Genomic DNA, 27,252 nt, shown 5'->3' with positions numbered 1-27,252 from the left:
AAGTGCTTCAGTAAATCTTGGCTAGCCAGGGTTGAAACGTGGTTCTTCACCCCGATCATAATCGACCCCAAGAGAAACGTGCCTCATCATCTGCTCGCAGCTTACAGCCATCCTTCAAAACCCGACGACGTTGGATATCGGGCTGGTTGAACTCCTGCTTAAGATATTAACAGAATAATGTGCAAAGAACAACGAAATTCGATGTTTTTTATGAATCAAGACGAAGCAACTTTCATGTCTCCATGTTGGAACTGAACAGAGAGACATCTAAGACAGACATTCTTACAAGATATAAATGGCAAATTGTGTGTAGTCAATAAGAAGCCCTGTTCATAAGATTAAAACGAAACAGCAAATAAGGAATCCGACGTCAATGGCTACCGATCATCAGAGACAGGACACACACAAATGCACTCAGAAAGCTCATATATCTCGACATGCGATATAAAAGGTAACGAAGGAAGTCTTCAAGGGTCATGACTGTGGAACGAAAACAATGGCGTTCTAAAGTGGTGGTAAACTCACTGGAAAACAGGTGGGGAACCGAACTCCGAGCTAAGGACAACATTTATATAGGCAAAACCCGCTTCAAACAAGGACATGGATTATCAAACAAGTAGCTATAAACACAAAATTCAGAACAGCTGACCTCATAACTCGAACAGCCACGATTTGATGTAAAAGCTAAATTCAAGCATAGAGTCATTGATGCTTACAGATTCAATGGGATGCATAAGAATCCTCTTTACATCTTTAACATAAACAAAATATTGATAATTCTGAAGAACATTTAAATAAAATGTCAACACATCACAGAGCTCTCTCCCACTCATTCTTCTAGTGGAGGGGAGAGACCAGAGATTTGTACAGATAGCAGCCTATACATCCTGCTACTAAAACCAGCCCACCATGAAGTATGCATAAGAGAATCGAACGTCTCGAGTTATCGATCACTGGAAATATAGAGAGCAGAAAGTGCAGAAATGCACAAAGCAATGTGTGACAAAGCATATCGAAAAGAGCTAAAAGAGAAAAAAGAAATAAAAATATTACCACGTATCCGAATAAGTAACGGAACGAGATTGGATAGAAATGGTCAGTGGTATCAAAAAAATTTGAAGGCCCAGACCAGGGGTAACAAATACTGTTGAGTAGAGTCTGTGTAGAGTAATCAGTTAGCCAAACTTTACAAAAATACATTGAACAAGGATGCCAGAATGCTCACTTGAGGCTTCGATCTCCTGTATACATAATTTACAGTCCCCCGTCCCGATTCCAGCAGAGGGAATGTGCAAGTGAGAGAACCATAAGCTCATGACTATACTAGAGAAGGTCACGGGGCTCTTCGAGAGCTTAAACGATTTCCCCGTGCTTAAATCCACTATCTCCACAATCTGCATTAGAGTCTAGATCACAAGGAGAATCATACCATTTAGGGTTCTCGGGGTAAAATCCGTCAACATGAATACCGACAAGACCTACATCTGCCACCATGCTCTCGTCGTGTCTCATGGGCTTGATTAGTTTTGTATCCTCACAGCCGAGAATGTTTTTATCATTAAAGTCAGTGCATTTAAACCATCTTTCGGGTTTGCAAGGGTCGCTTGTCAGTTCTTTCGGATTTCTACAGTCGGTCCTCATATGGTCCTCCCAAGGAACAACGTCCTGCAGGGAGTGGCCAAAACTGTCTACGTTGTCCTCGATCAATTCACCATCTTTGCCATCCCCATATAAACGTTCGTGATGGTGATTGCTCCAATGTACCAAATCATTCTCCCCATCTAACACATCGTCTGAATGAGGCTTATCTGCAAGCAACTCGATTGGCTCCAATTTCTCTTCCCTTATACTCCTAAGTTTATTCAAAACATCAAACAAATCACGAGACACTGAACCCAATAGCTCGTGTGGGACCTTCGTAAGTTTCCCTTCTAACAAGTCGAGCTCATTTCTCACCTCATGCACCTGCTGAAAGATTGAAAGCTGCAAATCTCCCTCATCCTTCCCCATCAATCTAAATCCTTCAGTTTCCATTTCATCAGTCACCCCATACACTGTATCACGATCCATTAACAGGCCACCTTTGTGTCCGATCACTCGATGCATAATTCTCGCATTTCCATCCAGTGGCCCGGGCTCATGCCCCGAATGCACAGCATACAACTTAAACACCGCCATACCCTCATCCAGATACACAAATGTCTTGTCCTTGTCATTGTAATTGGTAATAGGTACAATGGCCCGAATACGAAATCCACACCCGCATCTCTTTGATGCATATGGCTCTCTTTTCAAAACCTTTGCCTTCTTTGAAGCAGGCTCCCCTGCCCTATGACAAGCATAGTCCTTAACCTCCGCCATGAAAGGCTTATACCTAATATACTTCTGCCTAATGCAAAGCACCACCTTATGTTTAGCAGCCAATTGCTGAAGCTTGGAAGGCACTTCCTTTGCAGGCACCTCCAGAGTATCCGTATACTCAAACTTCCGACGCTTACTCCTCGAACCCGACGCCGAGGAGGCTGAATTACAAACATGGCAAGCAGCAACACAAACCCTAATGTAACTCTCAGGAATCCCATAAAATTTAGCACCTACAGTCCAAACCTGCTTAATTCTCTCTATGGTTTCCTTCAACCCTAAATGTTTCAAATCCGTATCTCCATGAAAACTCGTAACAATGTCCTGCCATTGACTAATATGTGAAACGAATTGCTGAGTATTGTTCTTGAAACAGAGAAATTCGTTACCATTTTCGTCGACCGTCGCCGTGAGTTTGTCCTGGATTCTCTTCCACGCCGTAAGATACGCGGTGTCCTCGTTCCGGTCCTTCCACACCGTCCGCCACGACTTGAGAACGGAGCGCGACGTGGCGAGGCGTATTTCACTCGGCGTCGCGAGGCGGTTCTCGAGAATGCAACGGATCATCAGCGAGTGCGATTCTGGATTAAACGTGTAAAACTGAGACGATATGTGAGGCTCCGGCGAGATATAGAGAGGTGGTTCGTGAATATTTTGAGAAGTCGATGTAGGGTTCGGAGCGAGTTGACTCAGCCAAGTGGAGTGAGTCGGCGAATCTTCAGATGACGAGTGGCTTGGAGACGACGGAGACGGCGACCGGAAGAGCACGATTTCCGGCAAGGAGAACGTCGGCTCACCGTGATGCGAATTCGAAATGGATGGCTGAGATTCAATGATCTGGTTCGCAAGTGGGTCCATATCATCGTGTAGACGGTGGTGATGGAAGAGATCCTCTTCAATTTTGCTCGGATTCATCTGCGAAGAAACGGAAATGGATCTTTCCGAGGAAGAACAATTCTTCTGCAATGGTTTCTCTCTAAGCTTCGTCTGACATTTTTGTGAAGCTTTCTCTCTCCTCACACTGTGTTTTCTTTCTTCTGTTCTATCTGAGTTTCTCTCTCATCTCTTCTCTCTATCCCTATCTGTTTCGCTTTGCTGTTCTGATTTGGAGTTCGAATTTTTTTGGAATTTTTGGTTCATAAAATTCAATTAATTATAACACATTCCTTTAAACTATGTTTTGCTTTTTTAAGACTATGTTTTTAATGCAATTAATTATAATACATTTATTACCGCTTTCCTCATAATCTTGCCGTGTTTAACGGCCTAAATTCACCGCGGTCAGATATTGTTCTCCTTCTTTGTGCTTTTAAAACACTTCTCTGAGCTTTTAAATTCACCGCGGCCAGATATTGTTCTCCTCCTCACTAGCACACCGCTCGGTGTTTGGCTCTGTTATCATTATAACAACCCAAGTTCACTTCTAGTAGATATTGTTCTCTTTGGGCTTTTGTTTTCAAGCTTCCCCTCAACGTTTTTCAAACACGTTTGCTGGAGAGAAGTATTCACACTCTTATAACAAATGTTTCGTTCCCCTCTCCAACCAATGTGAGATCTCACACATAAATTTGGAAGAGGTCGGGGTCGAGGTCGAAGACGAGGTGATGAATATAATTATCATTCCCGACCTCGTTTAGCTATTGAGGAAAAATATCTCCTCATTTCCTGCTTAAGCAGAGATTTCGTGCCGGTAGGTTAAATAGTATCTCTAATTGAATTCTCTCACTTGCACGTTGTCAATCTTTTAAAGTAAGGGTGATTCAAATTGTGAAAAAAATAAAAAAAAAATTGTTTTGAGTAAAAGAAACCATTTACAATAATAAAATATGTCTATATATATTATATATTATTTTTAAAAATTACTAATCACACTTTATTGTTGTCGGAATGTTTAACCTTTATGTATCGTTTTTAGGTTTGATTTTGAACCGGAGGGTTGATCGACCTGTTGGCATGGTTAGCTTATGATCCATGACCATCCTTATCTTCTAGAACTATTCATAGGTTGGGTTGGGTCAGGTTGTAACATTTTTTAAACCGAACTCAATTGTTCGAGTTGTCAACCTAAACAACTCTTATTAAATAATGAATCTAATCCAGCTCAACCCAATCATAAATTTTATGGATTAGGTTAGTTCGTGTGGTTTGGGCTTTTGCTTTTAATCACAGCCCAAAAACAACAACAAAATAGAGGCTAAATTGTTCTCGAGTAGACATGGAATACCTAAACGGGTGGGTTCAAGTAAGGATTTACTCATTCTTTCAAATTGAAGGATAATTGAGAATTCCGCTACCCATGTGCTTAAACATGACATCATCTCTAAATTTGTCGTTTCTTATTGCATCGAGATTAACACTCGAATTTGAAGTTTAATTTTTGGCTTTGTGTTTGCTTTAAACTCTCGGGTTTCTTTTAGCTATCGTTAATATAACATCAAACCTCAAAATTTAAGATACGCTATAATTACGTAGCACCCAGTAACTTTCTTCAAGTTAACGTTGCATAAAAATATCGTGCATGACACTACAGGTATATTGATCCAATTTTATATAGCGTAACGATGTCATTATTTATTTTATTTTAATATTAGTAAACAAAAAAAAATGCTGTATACTTTCATAAACAAAAAATATCATTATTTATTTTATTTTAATGTTAATAATTTCAAAATAAATTACTAATATTTTGAAATAAGTTTTGGGCCTGAACAAAATCCGGCCCGGCAACGAAATCTATTTGGGCCTTTAATTGGGTTTAGAAGAAATGTTGGGCCAAACCCGACTAACATTTGGGCCTATGCATTGTATAGGCCCACTATAAATACAACACAGACAGCCTTTGTAAAATAAATAAGTAAATAACCTAATTTTAAAATTTTCATTTCAAACTAATTAAAAAAAAAATTATAACAAATCAAATAATATATATATAGGATAAAATATAAATTTTTATTCATAAAAAAAAAAAAAAAGACTAATTATCTCGATTTGGTATTTGGCGATCTCGATATTTTCCAACATCTCTACGACGCGACTCGCTATTAACTCGAGCTTTTTTAAACAGCTTCTAAAAGTGAAGACTGTCCTTACGAACCGACATAAACACGAGTCATCCTAGTATGTTTTGTTTTTACTCACATATTTTATCCGAACTAAGTAGGATTTTATTTATTAGAGTTATTTTACCAAATAAATATATTAGGGAATTTATTTATGATTATTTAAATTAAAATAAAATGCAAAATACCCAAATAATTGAATTATTAATAATAAATATGCGGGAAGCTGACCGACATGGTTCAAAAGTCTCTTACTCTTGTCTTGCCTAAAATATAATATCGCCCATTTCAAGCCAGTAATTGTCAGTCGCCATAAGGGGAAAATATAAATAAATAAATAAATAAATATTATTTACTCGGTACTATTATTAGTCGCCAAAATGGGAAAATATAAATAAATAAATAAATATAATTTACTCGGTATTATTATTTTCCGATATTTTTTTTTATTTATCGTTTCAAAATTGAATTTAATATAAAAATGGTAAAATTTAATCAAAGTTGATAATATTAATTAAAAAACGAAAACATTAAAATAACAATATTAATTAGTTTATTTTTAATCTGAAAATAAAATAAAAACAAAAACAAAAACGTTTCTTAACAGTGCTCCAACACCAAGCACGTGATATCTTATGATGTCTTGTAATATTGAATAATTCAAAATCTTAGTCAAAAGTATATGAAAACTATAATAATGGCATTTTAGATAAATACTAATTAATATATATATATGAATCTGTAAATAAAAGAACGGGAGATTTGTCAAAATTGGGACGTTTTTTTAAGGATTTGCTTTAAGATCAAGCTAACCCTGGAGAATAATGTCTGTACTTAATCGAATTGTTTGAGTCAACGTTAAGGTTGTGGTACTCGACCCCTTGGGATTGTCACTATGGTCGAGCTTCAAAGGGCCAATTGACCCCTCGCAGTCAAGCCTCTTTTAGGTTGTGTCTTTTAAAACGGTTGGACTAATGGGTTTCGGTTGGTTGACTTTTCTCTTCAGCTTGATCGATAACTTCACTCACATGCATATACCATTAAAACCCTTAATTATTATAAGTGTATCAACTCGCATTTTATCTTAGTCAAATTATTCATAATATTTATAAAATAAAATAAAAAAGTAAAAATATTATAAGCAATAAATTTTAACTTTTACCGGGAAGGGTAAAATTGAGTTTTTTTTTTTTTTCACCCGTTTAAAATATAAATACCTACCATATTAAAAAAATATATTTGAACAGTATTAACCACGTGAAGAAAAGTGAAAGAGTCTAATTTACAGTTCACTATTTTAACAAATATAAATATTAAAATAAATATTTTTGTTGGAACATTTATTATTATTATTATTATTATGGTTTACCAGCTGTACTTGCTTTAACGAAACAAATAAAAAATTAGGGAAACGATAAATAAATAAATAAAGAGAGAAGAGAAGGATTGAATAATGGAAAAGTTATAAATGTGAGACAAAATTGGTGCCTAAAAAGAAACGCCAATTAAAAATAAATAATTAATTATTTTAACATTAATAAATAAATAAATAAATATAGGGGTTGGAGTAGGGCGGGGAAAGCATGCATGCCCTTCTGCGGCACCCCTTTATTTAATTTTTTTTTTAAATAATAATAATATAAATAAATAAATAAAAAAGGCGGGAGCGTTGCGAGGGAATATTTAAAAATACCGCATAAATTTTGGGCGCCAATGTTGGAAAATAATAATGATAATAAATAAATACTTTTCCCATTAAATTAAAATTTATTTTATGAAATTTCTAAAAATTTGACCTTGAATAAATAAATAATTACCCTAATTTTCTTTCAACATGGCTATGGAAGGTTAAATTCGTAATTTTACTTCAGGACCAACACGTATTTCTGATCATGTTGTGAGTAGTATCTCGAGTCGACATAACGTAAATATTTAAGAATACTTCGTCATTGACACCCTCTTTATTATGATTATCGATTTGTATAATTTGACAGTACGTGGAAAGAAAAATTCGAGCCTCTTGCTTATGGGCCGCAATGTTCGAGTGTGTAATTTTACACTTAATTAAAATTTTAAAATTTTAAATTAAAGCATATAAATGATTTAATTTTTTTTTAAAGTATGAGATGAAAATGACCGATGGAAATACAATAATTAAAAATAATAGTAATAAAAAAAAAAGAGTAAAAGTTAGCTATAATTACAAAAGATTTATATTGTTTAAAAAATCTTATATATATTTTGTTATTTTATTTATTTATATTTTGTAAGATTTTATTTGGATTTTCTTCACTTTATATACAATCATGTTATGCATATTCCGTCTTAATTTTTTAAGACACCTTTAACAAAGAAAATAAAAATAAAAAAGTGACGTAATTAAATATTTCATATAAATATAAACTAAAATTAAATATTTTCGTATATATTTATTATTATTATTATTTTTTAATTGAGGACGGTTTCAAAATGTTAATTTATTATTTATTATTATTTTAGAGATAAGGATGAACGAAAAAAAACCAGATAACTACAAATTTTAATATTCACAAAACAATATATTATATAGTTTTTATTAAGCATTGGAAAAGGCTTTTTTTTTTTTTTTTTTAATTTAAATGCCATTTTAAAAAGTGATTTAAAATTATTAAAGATTTAATTTACTAATAATCTAAATTTAAATTATAAAAATAAATCAAATTTTTAGATGTCTATTTAATTTGTGGGACCCGATTCAAATACGGTAAGGAATCCCCTTAAAATGAGGAAGGAAGGAGGAGGGTGAGATTTCTCTCGGATTTTGCCACTTCTCGCGCATGGCGTACTCTTTACATATAGTTATAAATATATTTAAGGCACAATAAATAAATATATATATTTTTTAAAATTTAATTACGTTAGAAAATAAAAAATAATTAAAAAATAAAAAAATTGATCGCAAAGAGTCTCGCATTGATCCCGAGAAACTTTACGGTGACGAGATTGACGTAAGAGGCGAGATGGATAGGACTTTTCCCCGCCATATAGTCATTTTTAATCTAGCTCGAGAAAAATGCTATTATATTTTTAATTAATCCGCTACGATAAAAATATAATTTTGAAATTATTTTGAAAAAATTAGATAATAAAATAAATCTCAATAAATATATATATATATATATATATATAAATATATTTTGGGGACACATGTTGATATCAAAATGCATGGGATTTTTTTTTAATTTTTAAATAATAATAAATAATTAATTAAAAAAAAAATCAAACTCGTGAATACAGGTGTTAATTTAATGCTCAACCACCCATCCGACACCCCTGATTTTGTCTGTATTTCCATTTGAGCTTTCTTCCAATCATGTCGCTCCACCTCTCCGACCCCATTTGTGACACGTGTGCGTGTTTTTTTTTTATAAAATAAATAAAGTAATAAAATTATTTAATTTAACGTTTCGTTTTTATCCTTTAAAAAAAAGGAAAAATAAAATGGCATTTCGATTTACATGGCAAGTTATTCTATCTGAAAGTTGCCTTATTAATTAATTCCACAATTTGGTATGTATCCGTTACATTTTCCATAATATATATTTTTCACCTTTTTATTTTTTATTTTATCAATGTATTCATCTTTTTTTTACCTAGTTTGCATCGTAATTTTTTTTCCATTTACTTATCTATTAAAAATAAATAAATTTACTCTTTTATATATATATATATATAACGATTAAAAATGTTACTTTACTTTCATTAGCTTTAGAAAGTAAATTATTAAACAAAATTTACTGAGTTGAGATAGCTAACTTAAATATGAGAGGTTTAAACAGTTTTCTTTTACTTGCTCTGTAACTACCGAACTTTTTAAATTTAAACCGATTGGGATAGCTACTAAATAAAACATGTTTTTTGTCGTTTTTTAAAGCTGAGAAAGACATTGTGAAAGTTAACGAGATAAAGAGTAATGTTTTTCAGTAAAATAAATAAGTTGCTCGGGATAACTCCAACAGCCTTTCTCGTAACTCCTGTAGCTCACTAATTTTGCATACGAAAACTTGTAAGTGGAAGTAGTAAACAAAATACTCGCACTAGTTCCTTCTCATCACTCCTATTATACGCCCTTGATAATTTGTGAATATTATAAGTATTTTTTGTAAGAAACGCTCTTTTAAATGTTAGATATGCGTACACGTGTATTTAGCTTTAATTAGGATCGTCTAGCTCGACCCTAACCGTCACACAGAAACCCTAATCAATAACCCCCTATATGATTAGGAACACAAAATGTGGGCTTGTCTTTGTACGACGACCTGAATCATACGAACTTCAAAATTACGTGTATTTAGCTTGGAACGTTAACATGTTTCGTGACGTCTTGAATCATATTTTTATTTTTTAAATAGAGATTGCGCAATCGAAAAAATAAAATAAATCAACGTGACAATTATGACATATTGTGTGCCAATTATTATTATTATTAAGAGTAAAGTAATATCCGAGAGGCAAAATCTCTTGAATGTGTCTACAATCATACTAATAATCTTTACTTTGCTGACTTAGGTCCACGCTCTGCAGCACAGCTCTACCCTCACCCGCCGGTGATGTAATCCAGTCCTCATTTTTCCTCTTTTCTTCCAACTAAAATAATTTATTATTTTAATTATTTTACACAATATTTAACCCACAAAATTTTAAATAGTTTTAATAAATAAAAAATTGTCAAACATTAATTAATAAATAAAGTAAAATAAATTTGACAAATTTACTAATTTTTTTTAAGTCTGAGTTCAAATAATAATAATAATAATAAAATTTATTGCCAATTTGACATAATTAATATACGGTAACGTCGTGAAGTCAATCTCAATACGACAAAAGGTCGTTAAACGACTTTTAGAAGATCGAAAAATACTATTCATGAAGTTTAACGAGAATAAAAAATATATTTTTAAAAATAAACCGGACTTACTTAAATTAATAAAATTTGAATTTTCAGGGAAGAAAAAAAAACGTTTTTATTAAAATTTAAATAAAAAATATTTGTTTAGAAAAGAAGACAAAATATTTATATATTTTATTTTGAAGGGAATAAAAAATATATTACATGAAAAATTAAAATATTGTAATTAAATGTAAAACAACCATGGTAAAAATGGAGAATTACAGTGGATTTGGATGGCAATTTTGGTAATTAAAAGAGAAGTGAAGGGTAAAAAAGGGAAAAAGAAATTTAATTTGTTGGGAAAAAGACAAAAAGCGGGTCAGCGGCACCAAAAAGGTCGGCCCGGTAACACTACCGTTGCTGCCTTCGCAGCTTTTAATAGAAACAAAATTAATGTATTTTAACAAATTCGTTTACTTTTCTCTCCCTTATTTCACATCACTTTTCTTTTTTACGTAATTTTTTAAAATTCATTTCTTTATTATTTTCCATTATTATTATTATTATTATTATTATTTTACTTTGTTTCTTTTTCTCAAAGTCATCAATATATATAAATATATAATAATAGTTTTTTCCGGACGTCAAAATTTTCATTAACCATATTGTAATTTTATAGGGTTTAGCGTTTGATTATTTTAAAAAAATACAAAAAAAAAAAAAAATCTTGATTTTATAAAAATAATTTTAATTTTTATATTCTCGATTTTCAACTTTATTTATTTATTTATTTTTATATAAAGAAAATTTAATTTGTTATTTACTTCGCTTTCCTTTTGCTTTCCCAAGTGGTTTGTGCTTCAGACAGCTCTGGGCCTGGAACCACTGGCCGGTCGTTACTTTCCGGCGGGTGTTATTTTCTCAGGAAACAAACAGATTTTCTTTTTGTTCTTCTGAAATCTAGCGATTGTTTGTTCTTCACTGGTTTATCGGAAAATTCCGTCAGGAAAAAGAAAAAAAAAAAAATCTCCTGAAAGGAAAACGAAGTCGTTTAGTGCACCACTGTGGAAGGAAGTTATTTCTGTCATAGGTCGTGATCTTTTGCTTTTCCGTTGAAATTTCTCTTAATTCTTCTGTTTTTCTGTTCATTTCATTGATTTTTGTTTGTGATTTCCTTTTTGATTTTGTTTGTAAATTACTATTTGCTCTAAAATGTCGATGTTCATTTTATTTTGAATTTCTGTTGGCTGTTTTCTGGAGCGTTTTATGGTTCAGTGTAAGAGTTCAGATCGTCGAACGGCGGCGGAAAGTTTCGTTCCGGAATCGGTGGCGTTCTTGAACTAACTTGCATGATCCTGTAGAGTGATATTCGTTATTTTAGTGATGTTTTTGTGCGTGTTGAAGAAATTGATTCTTGAAGTTTCTTTGTTCGTGTAGTTCATCGCAGATTGAAGGGTTTTTTCTATGATATTGTTTAATTTTGTTAATTTTTTTTTTATTGACTGATCTTCTTCTTCAAAGCAGGAATGAGCATCTAAATCCTTCACTGAAGAAACAGAAATTAAAAAAGAAATAGCAAAAGATTCGAAGTTCTAAGCGATGGAAGAGAGAGAGGCCATAAGTACAGGAGTAACTGTGATAGGAGCCGAAGCTCCGTCGGCTTATCATGTGGCTCCGAGAACCGATAACCCGCCGCCGGCCGGTGGTTCTCCTACCGTCGCCGCCACGCCGGTCAGCGTTGGGTTGCCTGCTAGTGGAACCACAGGGAAGAAGAAGCGAGGCAGACCTAGGAAATACGGCCCGGATGGAACGATCACCATGGCATTGTCGCCATTGCCGCTTTCGTCCTCAGCTCCAGGGGCCGGCGGGTTTTCCATTACCAAGCGAGGGAAGAGCCGGTTAGGCGGCTCCGATTTGAAGCAAAACAAGAAAATGGGAATGCAGTATATAGGTAATGAGAAACCAAAGCTGTTTTCTATTATAGCTTTAGAATTTCCATTGATTCCTTACAATATTTGTTGAGTTTTTCATCAGAATTTGCAGTTTGCTTCCCTTTGTGTGTAAAGATTGAGTCATTTTCGAGATTCCGTCTCGTTCGAGTCGAAATGCTTCTCTGAATATCATGGAAGATTATGTAATATCTTCCTCTAAAAAAGATTCCCATTTGAATTTTGTCTTACAAAATTCACGTGGGACCTTGCCTGTTAGGATATGTCCTTGTTCAACTCATATAAGATGTGTACGGCTGCTTTTATACTAAGATCTGACCTTTTTGAGGCTCATAGAATATTCTTCTCATGTAGCCTTTTTTGGTCTGTCAGTTCTTCAAATTCCTAACAAATTTGTAATGTTTTTTTTGGTTTTTGTTCTTTACTAATCTGTTTGTTCTTTGTAGATTCTTGATCCATAAATGGGGTTTTGATGGTTTTAGGTTGTAGATCTTAAGTCATGTCGAGCGATCGAGCTTTTCTTGGAGTTATTTTTAGCGTTACTTGGGATATAGATCTTCGTTACGCGAGTGATTTCGGGTAAAAGTAGAAACTCGTTTAGCTGGATTGGACAGTGTTGGAAGTCATCAATTAGCTGGATCAGTTCATCTTATCCAAACTTTGTTCTGCATGGAACATTAATGATGATCGTTTAGAGTATGTAAAACCCGAAAAAGAAACTATCGAGTCCACCTTAAAGTATAGGTCAATTCCAATTTAAAGCAGTTTAAACATCTTCCTTGTTAGTAGATAGTCTTCAATTGAGAATCTTTTGGGTATTTATAGTAGGTCTTGTTCTTGAATCTTGTTTAAATTACTAAAATGTCCTTTTAGCTTCGTGATAACGGTTTATATCGTCGTCGTGTCGTGCATCCAGCTACTTTTGGATTCTAGCATGTGTTAACTGTAGTAATTAAGGATGATTTGGGTGCCACCCTTTGGCTCATCTCTTAGGCTTGAAATCTCTTTCTTCTTAAGAGTTTCAGCTAAGTGCTTTTGATTGGGAGAGAATCTGATTGAAGAAACTAGTTTTAGATCGTTTTCTGGAGTCTATTACGTTAGAACTCGGCTACTAGGATCATTAAGAAGAGAATACGACCGAGAAAACCTGAGTTTCTAGCATGATCACGATCATTTACACTTAGTATGCCTTGTGGTTATGGCTTCTTGATGAACCCGGGATTGAATATCTAAACACAATGAAAGATGAGTTAATTGAAGTACTCGACCACGGTACCTAGTTCGAGATATTTGTTGTTCATTGCAATCATTTAGTAGTAGATGAGCTAAAAAGGCAAGTAATCTAGCGTCACGGTCGGTCGGGTTTTCCATTTTCTTCCTTCCTTTTATAAAGTTTCAGTTACTTTGTTGTCGGAAAGAGTTTTCGCATTCTATTTATGGAAACGAGGGTCGTTTTACTCTTTCTCTAACGACTTGAAACTGTGGAGCATTGTTCGAGTTCTTTGATTTCTTCACCTTTTTTGGGTTTTCAACTGTAGATATTCTGAAATTATATTTGTTCTTGATCAATTATTACAGGCCAATGGAATGCATGTAATGTCGGTACAAACTTCATGCCTCATGTCATCACGGTCAATGCTGGCGAGGTATGCAGTATGCTCGTTGATTGATTATCATTCATCAAAATCATGTCTAACTGTGTAGTCTTTTCAGTTTCTGGTATTTATATTTCCAAGCCGTGAGAGTGGTCGTGGTCGCATCTGTTCTAGCCAAACCTATGTGTGTCGAAATGTTGTTAAATCTTCTCGGACGTGATAACTGAATAACGTACTTTTTCGTGTTTTATTTTGGATGTTTGGCTGTTGAAAAGGATGTCACTATGAAGATCATATCTTTTTCTCAACAAGGTCCTCGAGCAATCTGTGTTCTTTCTGCGAATGGATTAGTTTCAAATGTCACTCTTCGGCAGCCCGATTCTTCGGGCGGTACTTTAACATATGAGGTACGTCAAGTCCATGAGTCTACTGGCATTATTTCTGCTGTGCTTGTCAAATCTTCAAGAAGTTCAATCCATTTTATATACGATGAAAATGCGAGACTGAAAATTCGAGATCTGAGATGGTCTTAAATTGTTGTTTCTGTCGAGACGATTAATAGGGATTGTACATTGGCAGGGTCGTTTCGAGATACTTTCCCTATCTGGATCATTCACTCCTTCTGAAAACCAAGGAGCGAGAAGCAGGTCGGGTGGGTTGAGCGTCTCCTTGGCAAGCCCGGACGGTCGTGTTGTTGGGGGAGGGGTAGCTGGTTTACTGATAGCTGCAAGCCCTATACAGGTACCAAGCTTCCTTCTTACATCATTTGAAAAGGCAAAACTTGTAGCAGCATTTCCATAGAATATGCTTATATTCTGAACCTCTTCCTCTAAACAGGTTGTGGTAGGGAGTTTTGTACCAACCAGCCAACCCGATCCGAAAGTAAAGAAACCGAAGCCCGAGTTGTTGTTAACTGCAGCCCCTGTTGCTGCAGCGCCAAGCACGACACCAGCCACCACCGTGCCTACTTCCTCCAATGCTGATACAGACGACGGGTTAAACGGTAACGGTCAGCAAACTCCTGAATCCCAAAAACCGACTACTTTCCCTCCTGCTAGTTTCGTGAGAGAGCGAGACGATTGGGGTGCTGCCAATACTGCTGTGCATTCCTTGCAGGAGCCGAGAAATACCGGTACCGACATCAATATATCGCTGCCGGACTAATCTATTTAGTTTCTTACCAAACAATGACCACAGTGATCTGATCTGATATGATCTGATCTGATCTAAGCTTTGTTGTTTTTACCAAAATTACCATTTGAGATTTGATAATCACCACAGTCAAAATTAGGGAAAGTTTTTACTATTAACTTTCCATTGTAAGTTTCACACATTTTTCTTAATCATGATCAATTAGGGACTTGTCTGATTTAGTTCTGTTTTTACTGCTCTCTACCTGTTATTAGGATGTTGGATGTAATGAACGAAGAACCTCTGCTTTTTTTTATTTAAAAAAAAAAATTATTTATTTGCCTATTTTTGACAATTTTCTCTTTTATGGAAATATTTGTTTTATTATTATTATTTTTAAAATTATTCTGTCTGAAGTGGATGCTGCAGATTTTGTTTTGAAGTGCCAGGTTGTTTCTGTTTCTTTCTTATTTTTGGATAGCCTCTCGCTCACCCCATTGTTTTTCATGTGATAAATGCCACCAATAGCCAATGAATGGGCTTCCACGTGACTCGGGTTTGTTACAGGTCGAGTTGGGTTAGATTAAGACGTTCTTGGGTTTATTACAGGTTGAATTGGGTTAGATTAAGACGTTTCTTGGGTTGGTTACAGGTCGAGTTGGGTTAGATTAAGGTGTTTTTTTTATAGATCGAGTCAATTTTTTTTAAACTTAACTCACTATAAAATGTTGAGTTAGGTTAGTTCGTGTTATAAATAAAATATTAATATATAAAATATTTAATAATTTATTTTTAAATTACAGTGCAAAAACTTAAAATATCATTAGAGAATAAATAATTTAAAAAATAAATATAGAGTTAAATAAAATTTTAATATTGGTAAGCAAAAAAAGAAAAAAAAGAAAAAAAAGAAAAAAAAAATATTTTAAATTTTGGTTGGTGGATAATTTTAGCCTTTTTAATTCTCTTGAAAATAAAAATATTGAATAATATTTTGAGTTGTTACGCATTTAAAGTTATACAATAATTAATATAATTTTATTATTCTTGAATTCGAGCCAAAATATTTATGTCTTTACACAAATTTATGGATTTATTTTATTTTATTTATATACAAAATGCAGAATCCAAGCCCAAATAAACATGGGCTTTATTATGCGATATGTGAGCTACCCAAATTCATTGGCACGGCCCATCCGTACAAGTGTGTTGGGCCTATCAAAACGCTGTCGTTTTAGTGCTTCAATTCCATTCCATTTTTCTTGAGGGAAAAGACACCGTGGGATCTAAAGAAAAGAAGCGAGCAAGTTTTTGCTTTGGCTTTGTTGGGTTCCTCTTCTCTCAGACGCCTTCGCTTTTCTCTGACCTCTTCGCCATGACGAAGCAGCAAGCCAACTGGTCTCCCTACGACAACAATGGCGGGTACTTTCTCTTTCCTTTTCATTCTCTATGCACTGTTTAGATGTTTATTTTATCTGTTTCGGTGATGAATCAGTGCCGAACTTTGTGCAGATCGTGTGTTGCGATTGCCGGCGCCGATTACTGTGTAATCGCCGCTGATACTCGGTTGTCTACGGGTTACAATATCCTCACTCGTGATTACTCCAAAATTTGTAAGCTGTACGTCAATCTCTTGTCGAATTTAAGTTTCTTTCCGAATTTGAATTCTTAAGGTTACTGGAGTTTCACATTGGTTTTATGTTTTGTTTTTTTTTTCTCATGTGTGTTAGAAATGGATTATTTCCCCTCTTATAGTGTTTCTTTCCTTCCTGGAAATTTTATTGGGCTTCGGGTTTTATGGCTATTGCTTGGGGATAGACTTCTGGATTCTAGAGTTAACTCAGGGTCATAGTTTGGTGGACTTTGAACGAAATGAGCGGTTACTTTTGTTGTTTTGAAGATTGTGCTTTGGTGTGTGATAATATGTGGATTAGCTTGTGAATGAAATTGGTGCCAACTTACATGGAGTTGGCAGCTGTTGAACTTAAAAATTTGGTCATTTCGTGCTTTTGTTTGGGAGGTTTCGGTTTTGCCTCGGAAGAGTTATGGATCCATTGGCGGTGTCGAGGAAAGGTTATGAAAGTAATGGAGATGCATTCTTTTGGGAGGGATGGATCTGTTGGATGCCGAGTTTATTACATGTGATTTTGTGTTTATTTGAAAAATGATTTAGGAGGCAAATTATCACGTAAATCCTACCTTTAGTTCAAGGAACAAAATGGTTTATGATACTTCTAATTGGTCAGAGATATTACTAAATTTAGAATGTTATTCAAGTGGCCGATATAAGTGTCTAATGTTATGTATTCTTTTGTTATATTACGCCATAGTCATTTGATTTCCTCAATTTGGTCACGATAGATTTCCTCATATTTTGTTATTGAACTTCACTAATATAAATCCTGATCACTAATTCCACTACAAGAGTTTCATGTTATGCATTTTTGATTTCATTGTTGTGATGTTACTAGTATACATCACATACGTAAAAGCTCATGCATCCACGCACGTGCTTATTTATAATTCTTGGTGTTGCAGGGCCGACAAAGCTGTGATGGCTTCCTCTGGTTTTCAAGCTGATGTGAAAGCCTTACAAAAGGTTTTGTCTGCTAGGCATTTGGTGAGACTTTTATCTAAATGGACATGTCTTCCATGGTTGATCTTTGTAATGCATATTGGCCATATGCTATGTTATAAGATTTATTTCCAAGCCATTGAGTTTTTGATGCACCTAATTGTTCTTATTTTCTTTGAGTTTGATTGTGTGTGGGTTACTCATTTCCTTCTTGTGATTTTGATATCTGTTTTTGTAGCTTTGCTTGTATTAGGCTTGGATTATTGTGTATGTATCATGTACTTCACTTCATATTGCTGCTGCTGCATCCCTTAAAATTGGGATAGCATGGCTTTAATGATTTCCGACACCCGTGCTTCCCCAATGGCACTTTGTTCCTCTCCTTTTATATGTAGTTTTCAACGAAAATATGGTGTTTTGATCTTATAATGATTTTAGAGTGAAGAGACTCGAACTTCTCTTTTTGTGTTTTTCTATTCGGTAATGTTTTTTCTTTAACTTATTTCGTGTTCATTTTAGTATTTTTGCCATTTTCCGTGTTGGGTTTCTGATCCTAGTCTTTCATTGCGCAAACTAGTGTTGTTCATAATGGAACCCCATTTTTCTTTTAAAAAATATGTACAAGGCTTGCTTCGAAAATGGAATTGAACTTTGTGGTGTAAAATCTACTTCGACTCTCAATTACACTAATTTGGGAGAAGCCAATGGTTAAAGCATCCTGACAATTCAGTTTTTAAATTTATAATGTATTTTATGGACATAAGATCCGGGTCGGAGGATTGATATGTAATTCTTTATTTTGATGCCTTATATGTTACTTGCTTGACTTTCAGACCTACCAACATCAGCACAACAAGCAAATGAGCTGCCCGGCAATGGCTCAACTGCTCTCAAATACATTGTACTTCAAACGTTTCTTTCCTTATTATGCTTTTAATGTCTTGGGCGGACTTGATAATGAAGGTATATGACTTCCCTGCTTGTGGTTCCAGTTTTATACCTCACTTTCCCATTAACTATAAGTTATTCTCTTCTTGAAACAGGAAAGGGTTGTGTGTTCACCTATGATGCTGTTGGTTCTTATGAGAGAGTTGGATACAGTGCTCAGGGTTCGGGTTCCACCCTCATTACACCCTTTTTAGATAACCAACTGAAGTCTCCCAGCCCTCTATTATTGCCTGCGCAGGTATGATCTTACCCTTCCTTCGTAGGAATGTGCATGGAAATTACATATTGGTTCACAAAAAATAAAAGTTCGTGTCGAAGATGGTTCCCCCCTTTCGAAAACTGAGCTGACTGCTTGGCAAAAATAGACGAACTAATTGATTCCAAACTGGATCAAATAGTTTCTTTTTTTTCTTTTTGTTTTATACCTTTGAAATGGATAAGAATAGTGACAAAAAATCGCTGGGAGTAAGAAACCTGGAAATTCTCCGTTATAGGCATTAAAGAGGGGAAAAACATATCAAACTTAGACATTCAAGTGTTCTGATCTCTCCGAAAATATGTTTGTCCCGCAATCCGTGTAGCACTCCTTTATACTTATGATACAAAGCCTAACCGAAAGGGAGCCCATTTGTAATAGCCAAAGCTCACCGCTAGCAGATATTGTTCTCTTTGAATTTCTCCTCAAGGTTTTTAAAATGCCTCTACTAGGGAGAGGTTTCCTCACCCTTATAAAGAATGCTTGGTTCTCCTTCTCAACAATGTGGGACCTCACAATCCACCCCCTTCGGGGCCCAGTGTCCTCGCTAACACTCGTTCCCTTCTCCAATCAATGTGGGATCCCCCAATTCACCCCCTTCGAGGCTCTGCCTCCTCGCTGGCACATTGCCCGGTGTCTGGCTCTGATCCAACTGTAATAGTCCTAGCCCACGGCTAGCAAATATTGTTCTTTTTGGGTTTCCCCGTAAGGTTTGTAAAACGCGTCTGCTAGGGAGAGGTTTCCACACCCTTATAAAGAATGCTTGGTTCTCCTTCCCAACGACGTGGGATCTCACAATCCACCCTCCTTCGGGGCCCAGTGTCCTCGCTAACACTCGTTCCTTTCTCCAATCAATGTGGGATCCCCCAATTCACCCCCTTCAAGGCTCAGTCTCCTCGCTGGCACATTGCCCGGTGTCTGGCTCTGATACCAACTGTAATGGTCCAAGCCCACCGCTAGCAAATATTGTTCTTTTTGGACTTCTCCTTCCGAGCTTCACCTCAAGGTTTTTAAAACGCGTATGGTAGGGAGAGGTTTCCACACCCTTATAAAGAATGCTTGGTTCTCCTCCCCAACTGACGTGGGATCTCGCACCATTGATCCCCAAGCAAATAACACCAATTTTTTCTCTCTATCCTCTAACTTATATGCTCCCCCTCGTGTCCCTCTTTTGCATACGAGAGGTTTACTTTGCCTATCTGGTATAGTTCAAAGTTCCAACCAACTGATCCAGCTCTTTCCAGTTGATTTTGTTATTTTTTTGATTTTGGCTTGCCCTCCTATTTTCTCCCCCTTGGAATCTCTCTCTCAGCTAACAAATTGCGATGAACAGGATTCTGCAACGCCTCTTTCAGAAGCCGAAGCTATTGACCTGGTGAAAACTGTTTTTGCATCTGCTACTGAGAGAGATATCTACACTGTAATTCTCTTCCACTATTCATATACACCTTATTCTGAGCAAGTATCTTTACAGATTCCAACTCTCAATTTTTTTATGTTCATAGGGTGACAAACTCGAAATCGTCATTCTTAATGCCGACGGTATTCGACGTGAATACTTGGACCTCCGAAAAGATTAGCAGCACGGTGCTCGACTTGATAGATTGAATGTTGCTGCAACCGTAGGAACCGCCCATCAGTACCCGTCCCTGAGATTATTGCATTGCGATATTTACGGATGGTTAAGTTTTAGTTTTCTCTCTGTGATGTGACCTCGTTTCCAAATTAAAATCCCTGTTGTGAACTAAAATCTGGAGGGCTGCTGGCTGATATTGATCGATCGATCTCCTTTTTTTTTTTTTTTAGCTACCGTTGACTTTAAGGAGTTGTTTTAGTGGTGAGTTCATGAGAAGCTGGATTTGAATCTTAGGTTTAATTAATTGAAGCTAGGTGGCATATGGTCTTCAAAAAGTTAAAATATCATATTCTTGGTTAAAATATTCGAGATTTAAATTCTCGTTCTACACTATCTGTTTATTTAGTTCTATACCCCCGAGAGTTGTGATGGTGTGGGAAAAATGGAGCCTAAAGAACCTCGTTTGGGACCGGAAGGGTCCCTCATGTTTCATATTGGCTGGAAATTTGTTCAAAAATGTTATCGCATCTCCTTTTTAGGCGGGAGTTCAAAGATGTTTATGCTTGCATTCCATGCCGTGTTTCCCTGTTTGAGACCATTTTCTATTAGCTCGGTCATGAACCACACTGGTTGGATCCTAAAAGAAATAGCATTTCGTCAACGTCGAAATTGAGTTGCATACTGGGTCAAACTTTCTTTCACCTATTTATTCAAACATGGTAAACTCGATTATTGTGTCTTGGAGCTTGTTTCTTGAGTTTATTAACATGTGTAACTAACTCGGTTGGCTCGAGATTCTTTTTCTTGATTTGAATTTGAATGGGAATAATTTTATATACGATATGCTCTTTTTTTTTTTTTTTTTGGGTGATGTATGGAAAAAAAAAAAAAGCTATATGAAGTAATTTATACTTGCCAGATAAAAGAATATTTATTTATTACACATAATTAGGATAAGCTAATAAAAATGAAATACGAAATTCTTGCGTACTTTAACAATTGGAGCGAAAGAGGTTAAAAAGGAAGTGGAGGAGGGGGAACCGAACAATCGAATCGTTTAAATTAGTCTTCGCCTGTTCTCCATTTCAAAGCTTCCGCCCCAAGCTTCTCTGCCACTGCACTCCTCTCTTCAATGGCTCGCAACAGGGTAAACTCTTTACTGTCTTTACTTTCTTCTGCTTTTGCTTCGATCTCTTCAGATTACGTCTTCTTCATGCGTGGCTAAGCTGAGTTAGTTTTTAATGCGCTCGGTCTCAGTTATTCAGTCCTTCTTTGCAACAAGTTCAGTTCAATTTCGCTAACACTTGAGTTAGTACGCTTGTGTTTACGGCTAGGGTTTAGGTTTTGTTGTCTAAGAAGCTAATTAGGATTGAGGATGTTGGCTCGAGTTTCTTAAAGGTAATCGAGTGCTACAAAATCTGAATGAATGAGGATTATTGATCTCCTTTAGCCTGTGAATTCAATTCATAGGAAAAATTGTAACCAGTACCAATATTTTAGCTTCGACAGAGGCATGTTTCTTAGCATATTTGTTCTAAGAAATATTTGTAAAAATTAACAATCGGGATATTGGCCACACTTCTTGCTTGTGTTCTTCAGCCATGCGTCGCTAATACTCGGCATCGGCCTTTCGAGAAATAACAAGGTTTTAAGTTTTCAATGTGAGACATGATCTGTTGGAGGTAATAGGTTCAAGCCATGAGAAAAATTATCGAGAGAGGCTGCCACAATGTGTCTGCATCTTAAGAACGGTCGGATGTAGATCCATAAATATATCAGCCCTTTATATATATTCAATTTCTTCCACACATCTAATGGTGCAAAACAACTAATCACATTATGTGGCCTCCGAGGGGAACGAGTGCCAACAAAGACGTTGGGCGAATGAGGGGGGTGGACACTGAATGAGTGCCAGCTAGGGCGCTGGGTCCCGAAGGGTGGTGTATTGTGAGATCCCATATCGATTGGAGAGAGGAACAAGTGCCAGCGAGGACGCTAGGCTTTGAATGAGGGTGGATTGTGAGGTCTCACATCCGTTGGGGAGGAGAACGAAACATTCTTTATAAGGGTGTTGAAACCTCTCCCTAACAGACACGTTTTAAAAACTTTGAGGGAAAATTCGAAAGGGAAAGCCCAAAGAGGACAATATCTGCTAGCGGTAGGCTTAGGTTATTACGTTGTATGACTATAAGGCTCACCAAACTCTTTGTTCGAAATCTGAGGATTTCTTCACGACTCACTTACCACAATTAGATTTAGACCATGACTCTAATACCAATTGTCAAGGACAACAAAACCTCCTTCTATCTCCACCTTAATATGACGTTGTGCACTTTGAGCATTAACCTTCATTAACCTTTATGACTTTGCTTTTAATTTTTTAAAAAGGTCCCGTACCAATGGATATTATTGCTCTCACTTATATACCCACAGTCACTTTCTTCTGTAGCTAATGTGGCACTTTGTTTGCATTTCTAACATTAATATCCTAACTTTGAAAACTAAATGTAGTAAGGTTGGTGGTTGTCCTACGAGGGCATCCTTGGGGGTGCCTATGAGCTATAACTTAAAGAACACTTTTAAAGCTACAATTGTTCTTCTATCTTAGCAAGTACCAAGCTATTATATCATATTTTTATCCTATATGCATATTTCTGACATTCAAGGATTTATGTTAAATGGAATAGGAAATCTTGGTGCTTGTGCTGGATGTTGGTCCATCAATGCACTCTATTCTCCCTGAGGTTGAAAAAGTGTGTTCAATGCTGGTGGAGAAGAAGGTATTACCGTCGTCAAGGTCCCATTTGATAACGATTTTGTTTTTGAAAATTATGCTTGCTTCCTACTATTTCTTTACTGTCGATTTCACAATTCTTAAAGAAACACTTGAATTCTAATCAAATTTAAAAGAAAAAAACAAGTTTTTAAAATTTGGCTAAGATTTTTTAAACAATTTAAAAAACTAGATAACTAAACAAAAGTAGTATTTTTAAGTTTAATTTTCAAAAACCAAATGGTTATCGAGCAAGACCTAGCGTATTTAAAGTTTTCCTTCAATTGAAGTCTATTGAGTGTATTGTCTACCCGATAATTTTTTATGTATCAGAAGTTACTTAATTTTTATCCTCTTGTGATGCAGCTGATTTACAGCAAATATGATGAAGTGGGAATTGTTCTATTTGGAACCAAAGGTTTCTCCTTTTTCTTTTTCTTATTTTATTTTCACAATAAAAAATTTTACGATGTTTTTCCGTCTTCGTATGCTATGTTTCATAGTTTTTGTATTCTCGTAGAATTCATCGGCAGACATGGTTGAAATTTTCTGTATCTAGTTCGTGTACGGATTACTTAACTATGCAATGAAATTTGTAGAAACGAAAAACGAGCTAACAGAGGAAGTTGGTGGGTATCAGCATGTGGTGGTTCTACAGAACATGAAGGTTGTTGATGGAGATCTCGTTGATGTTTTAAAACGACTCCCTCGAGGGACCGTTTCCGGTGATTGTATCCAAGATTTTGCAAGTTCTTTGTTCTTTTGTTTCATAGCTGCATCATTTTATAATAGATTATTGGAGGTTTCGTAAATTAAGTATCCAAATTTTTCATACCTTTGGTTCCTTTACATGGTCGGTAGTTCTTGATGCCATAATTGTGGGAATGGATATGTTGATTAAGAAATTTGGAGAGACAGAAAAAGGAAAGAAACGCTTATGCCTTATTACTGATGCTCTATTCCCTATAAAAGAACCTTATGAAGGGACTAAAGAGGACCAAGTTTCGGCCATTGCGCAGCAGATGACAAAACACGGCATGAGAATGGATAGTGTCGTTGTGAGAAGGAGGTTCGGTCGGGATGCAGATGAGAAAATGATGGACGAGAACGACGTTCTCTTGAACATATTTTCAGAGAAAACGAATGCAAAAATGGTGTATGTGGAGAGCCCAACTTCGTTATTAGGTGCAATCCGGACTCGGAGTATATCGCCCGTGACAATTTATAGAGGCGATCTTGAAATAAGCTCTGTCATCAAGATTAAGGTAAAGTATTTAGTCTCTTACATAGCTTATTCCAAGCATTTTCAGTGACGTTCTTGAAAAATATCTGGCATATCGAGCGTTGGATCTTTTCGGTAGAAATCGAGGGTATCTTTTATCTTTTTTACACATGATTGATAGTCATCATTGATCAAAGTTCATGCTCTAATTCAATCAGGTATGGGTTTATAAGAAAACATCAGAAGAGAAGTTTCCAACTCTGAAAAGATATTCTGATAAGGCACCTTCAACTGATAAATTTGCCACACATGAAGTCAAGGTAGATTACGAGTACAAAAGCGCCGAAGACACTAGTAAGGTCGTGCCTCCAGAACATAGGATTAAAGGATATCGTTACGGACCTCAAGTGATTCCGATATCAACTGCTGAATGGGATGCAGTCAAGTTCAAACCAGAAAAGAGCGTGAAGCTTCTCGGATTTACGAATGCATCGAATATAATGCGGTAGATTCTAGCTGTTTTGAAAATTTTATACTCATAACTTGTGTTGTGAAATCTCCTGGTTTGCTTACATTTTTGTTTGAAGGCACTACTACATGAAAGACGTCAATGTCTTTATTGCTGAACCTGGCAATAAAAGAGCCATTGTTGCAGTTTCTGCACTAGCAAGAGCAATGAAGGAAATGGACAAAGTGGCGATAGTGCGATGCGTTTGGAGACAAGGACAGGGGAGCGTCGTCGTCGGTGTCTTGACACCCAACATATCGGAGAAGAATGGTATTGTATGTCTAAATACATTTTTCTGCGTACTTTGTTTTGTTATATATCGGAGAAGAATGGTATCGATGATCGTTTTTGATAGGCCGATTCATTATACTTCAATGTACTTCCCTTTGCGGAGGATGTTCGAGAATTCCAGTTTCCTTCTTTCAACAATTTTCCAGCATTGATGCAGCCGAGCGAAGAACAGCAAGAGGCAGCGGACGAATTCGTTAAGATGCTTGATCTTGCACCATCTGGACGGGAGGAAATTCTGCAACCGGATTTCACACCAAATCCTGTTCTTGAGGTATACCTTTATGTTTTTTTTGTTTTTTCGAATCATTCAGACACACAATTCACCGTGCATTTCTATTGAGAATTTCACATTGGTTGGCGAGGAGAACGAAACACTTTTTATAAGGGTGTGAAAACTTTTCCCTAACAGACGCATTTTAAAAACCTTGAGGGGAAACCCCAAAGGGAAAGTCCAAAGAGAACAATATCTGCTAGCGGTGGGCTTGGGCCATTACAATTTCCTCCTATTTGATGTTTCTAATAGACAGTGTATTGTGTTTGCAGCGCTTCTATCGTCATCTCGAGTTGAAATCGAAGGATCCAGCTGCGGCTGTACCTCCACTCGATGCAACTCTCCAGAAGATTACCGAGCCAGATCCCGACTTGTTGTCTCAAAACAAATCTGGTATTGGCACATTCGACAGAAGATTCGAACTCAAGGAGAATCCAAAGGTAGTTCATCATCGACTTTGTATTCAATAACTGATACATTCATGTTATCGAAATTTTGAACGTGATCCAAAATGCAGCTAAAGAAACCAAGAAGGCTATATTTACGCGAAAAACCATCCGGTTCGAGCGACAAAGAGGATAATGAAGAAATTTCTGCTCAAATTGTCGTCTCCGCTGCCAATACGCGGTTAGTCAAGGTAGAAAAAATCGGAGATTCAACACCTCTCCAAGATTTTGAAGCTATGATGTCTAGAAGAGATAGTCCAGAGTGGATCAATAAAGCAATCAATGAAATGAAAAACAAAATTTTCGACCTTGTCGAGAACTCCTGCGACGGTGATAACTATCCAAAAGCTCTCGAGTATCTACTAGCGCTACGCAAGGGTTGCATCATTGAACAAGTATATTACTCTCTATCTGTCTCTTCTTTTTCACGCTCGAGAATAAAACAACTCATGTTTTATACAGGAACCGACGCAATTCAACGATTTCCTCCGCCATCTCTGTAAATTTTGCCTGGAAAAGAACCTCCATAGCTTCTGTGAGCTCCTTGCATTCGAACGACTTAGCTTGATCTCCAAGAAAGAAGCGGCCGACAGGTTTAACATTCGTTTTTCTTGTTCAAACCGCCATGAAACTCTTCTTTACACTGTTCTTCCTCTGCAAACGTTCTGAGTTTGTTTATCATATATTGAACAGTGAAGTAGCTGATGATGAAGCTAGAAGCTTTTTGGTTAAAATGGAGCCTAAATTTGAGCCTAAAATGGATCCCAAATTAGAGCAAATCTAGTGATGAAGGTACTTACCGTTCATTACATGTATAGATGTAATTTTATGTGTTCATCCAATGTTCACTTACTAATCTTCTCTGAATTGAATTATACAGCTTCCTTAATTTTCCTTTTTTATCTTTAATTTTTCCTTTATTATTGTTGAAATTTTATTTTACATTTAATGGGAAATTTTAATTAGCCCATTTCTTTAATTTATCTCCAAATTCATTAATTTTAGTATGTAAATTCATGTAGGTTTATATACAATTTTCTTTTTAATTTATTGTTTACATTTGTGTTTTCCTTCAATAGGTAGCTTATATAAACACAGTAAAATAGTAAAAAAAAAAAAACATTAATAAATATAGAAAATCATTGTTAATACAGTTTCAAAAAATTTATTTATTGTGGTAAATTTTGTGAATGTATTCGTAATCACGATCGAGGTAAAAAAGATTGGTTAAAGAGTAAAAATTGCATCTTTTATCCCGATTGAGGTAAATGTTGGATGAAAAGTAGTATTGAATTTTCATATTATTAAGACGTTCATTATTTTTGCATAAAATTATTGAAAAAAATACAGGATATATATAATATATATATATGAAAAATAAATTAAATTTTTTGTTAAATTACAAATTCTAAATTTAATTG

General features: G+C 35.7%; 4 protein-coding genes across 5 annotated transcripts; 3 read left to right on the top strand and 1 right to left on the bottom strand.

Moving 5' to 3' along the window:
* Positions 1–634: 634 nt before the first annotated feature.
* LOC111449305 lies at positions 635–3,487 on the bottom strand. Its single transcript, XM_023089152.1, has one exon. It carries the CDS (start codon positions 3,274–3,276, stop codon positions 1,354–1,356), a length of 1,923 nt encoding a protein of 640 aa, XP_022944920.1. The 5' UTR covers positions 3,277–3,487; the 3' UTR covers positions 635–1,353.
* A 7,628-nt stretch (positions 3,488–11,115) lies between these two features.
* On the top strand, positions 11,116–15,207 carry LOC111447647 (AT-hook motif nuclear-localized protein 7-like). 2 transcript variants are annotated; one of them, XM_023086924.1, is made up of 6 exons: positions 11,116–11,380; positions 11,815–12,241; positions 13,818–13,885; positions 14,110–14,241; positions 14,414–14,575; positions 14,672–15,207. In XM_023086924.1, exons 2-6 carry the CDS (start codon positions 11,890–11,892, stop codon positions 14,996–14,998), a joined length of 1,041 nt encoding a protein of 346 aa, XP_022942692.1. In that variant the 5' UTR covers positions 11,116–11,380; positions 11,815–11,889; the 3' UTR covers positions 14,999–15,207. The 2 variants fall into 2 exon arrangements, with proteins under 2 accessions (XP_022942692.1, XP_022942700.1); XM_023086932.1 differs by lacking the exon at positions 11,116–11,380 and adding an exon at positions 11,426–11,647.
* A 1,066-nt stretch (positions 15,208–16,273) lies between these two features.
* LOC111447663 (proteasome subunit beta type-1-like) lies at positions 16,274–20,650 on the top strand. Its single transcript, XM_023086943.1, has 7 exons — positions 16,274–16,387; positions 16,478–16,585; positions 17,504–17,585; positions 18,374–18,503; positions 18,584–18,726; positions 20,078–20,164; positions 20,250–20,650. The coding sequence occupies exons 1-7, from the start codon at positions 16,341–16,343 to the stop codon at positions 20,322–20,324; spliced, it is 672 nt and encodes a 223-aa protein (XP_022942711.1). The 5' UTR covers positions 16,274–16,340; the 3' UTR covers positions 20,325–20,650.
* Positions 20,651–21,331: 681 nt separating this feature from the next.
* On the top strand, positions 21,332–26,730 carry LOC111441797 (ATP-dependent DNA helicase 2 subunit KU80). The gene is made up of 12 exons (XM_023078914.1): positions 21,332–21,467; positions 23,008–23,100; positions 23,460–23,511; positions 23,693–23,824; positions 23,955–24,358; positions 24,534–24,820; positions 24,903–25,098; positions 25,179–25,385; positions 25,658–25,825; positions 25,903–26,226; positions 26,294–26,424; positions 26,525–26,730. The coding sequence occupies exons 1-12, from the start codon at positions 21,453–21,455 to the stop codon at positions 26,613–26,615; spliced, it is 2,100 nt and encodes a 699-aa protein (XP_022934682.1). The 5' UTR covers positions 21,332–21,452; the 3' UTR covers positions 26,616–26,730.
* The last annotated feature ends 522 nt before the right edge of the window (positions 26,731–27,252 follow it).

This window comes from Cucurbita moschata, unplaced genomic scaffold (assembly GCF_002738365.1).
Source record: "Cucurbita moschata cultivar Rifu unplaced genomic scaffold, Cmos_1.0 Cmo_Scf00001, whole genome shotgun sequence".
Lineage (NCBI taxonomy): Eukaryota > Viridiplantae > Streptophyta > Magnoliopsida > Cucurbitales > Cucurbitaceae > Cucurbita > Cucurbita moschata.
This window is presented reverse-complemented; position numbering and strand designations above follow the sequence as displayed.

Bases quoted from the DNA above. Each gene is read 5' to 3' on its own strand.
- LOC111441797 (XM_023078914.1), top strand. The intron at 23,101-23,459 runs GTATTACCGTCG...CTTGTGATGCAG, and splicing joins CAATGCTGGTGGAGAAGAAG to CTGATTTACAGCAAATATGA. The intron at 26,227-26,293 runs GTATATTACTCT...TGTTTTATACAG, and splicing joins AGGGTTGCATCATTGAACAA to GAACCGACGCAATTCAACGA.
- LOC111449305 (XM_023089152.1), bottom strand. From the start codon at position 3,276: ATGAATCCGAGCAAAATTGAAGAGGATCTCTTCCATCACCACCGTCTA.
- LOC111447647 (XM_023086924.1), top strand. From the start codon at position 11,890: ATGGAAGAGAGAGAGGCCATAAGTACAGGAGTAACTGTGATAGGAGCC. The intron at 13,886-14,109 runs GTATGCAGTATG...GCTGTTGAAAAG, and splicing joins TCACGGTCAATGCTGGCGAG to GATGTCACTATGAAGATCAT. The intron at 14,576-14,671 runs GTACCAAGCTTC...TCCTCTAAACAG, and splicing joins TAGCTGCAAGCCCTATACAG to GTTGTGGTAGGGAGTTTTGT.
- LOC111447663 (XM_023086943.1), top strand. From the start codon at position 16,341: ATGACGAAGCAGCAAGCCAACTGGTCTCCCTACGACAACAATGGCGG. The intron at 17,586-18,373 runs GTGAGACTTTTA...CTTGACTTTCAG, and splicing joins TTTTGTCTGCTAGGCATTTG to ACCTACCAACATCAGCACAA. The intron at 20,165-20,249 runs GTAATTCTCTTC...TTATGTTCATAG, and splicing joins CTGAGAGAGATATCTACACT to GGTGACAAACTCGAAATCGT.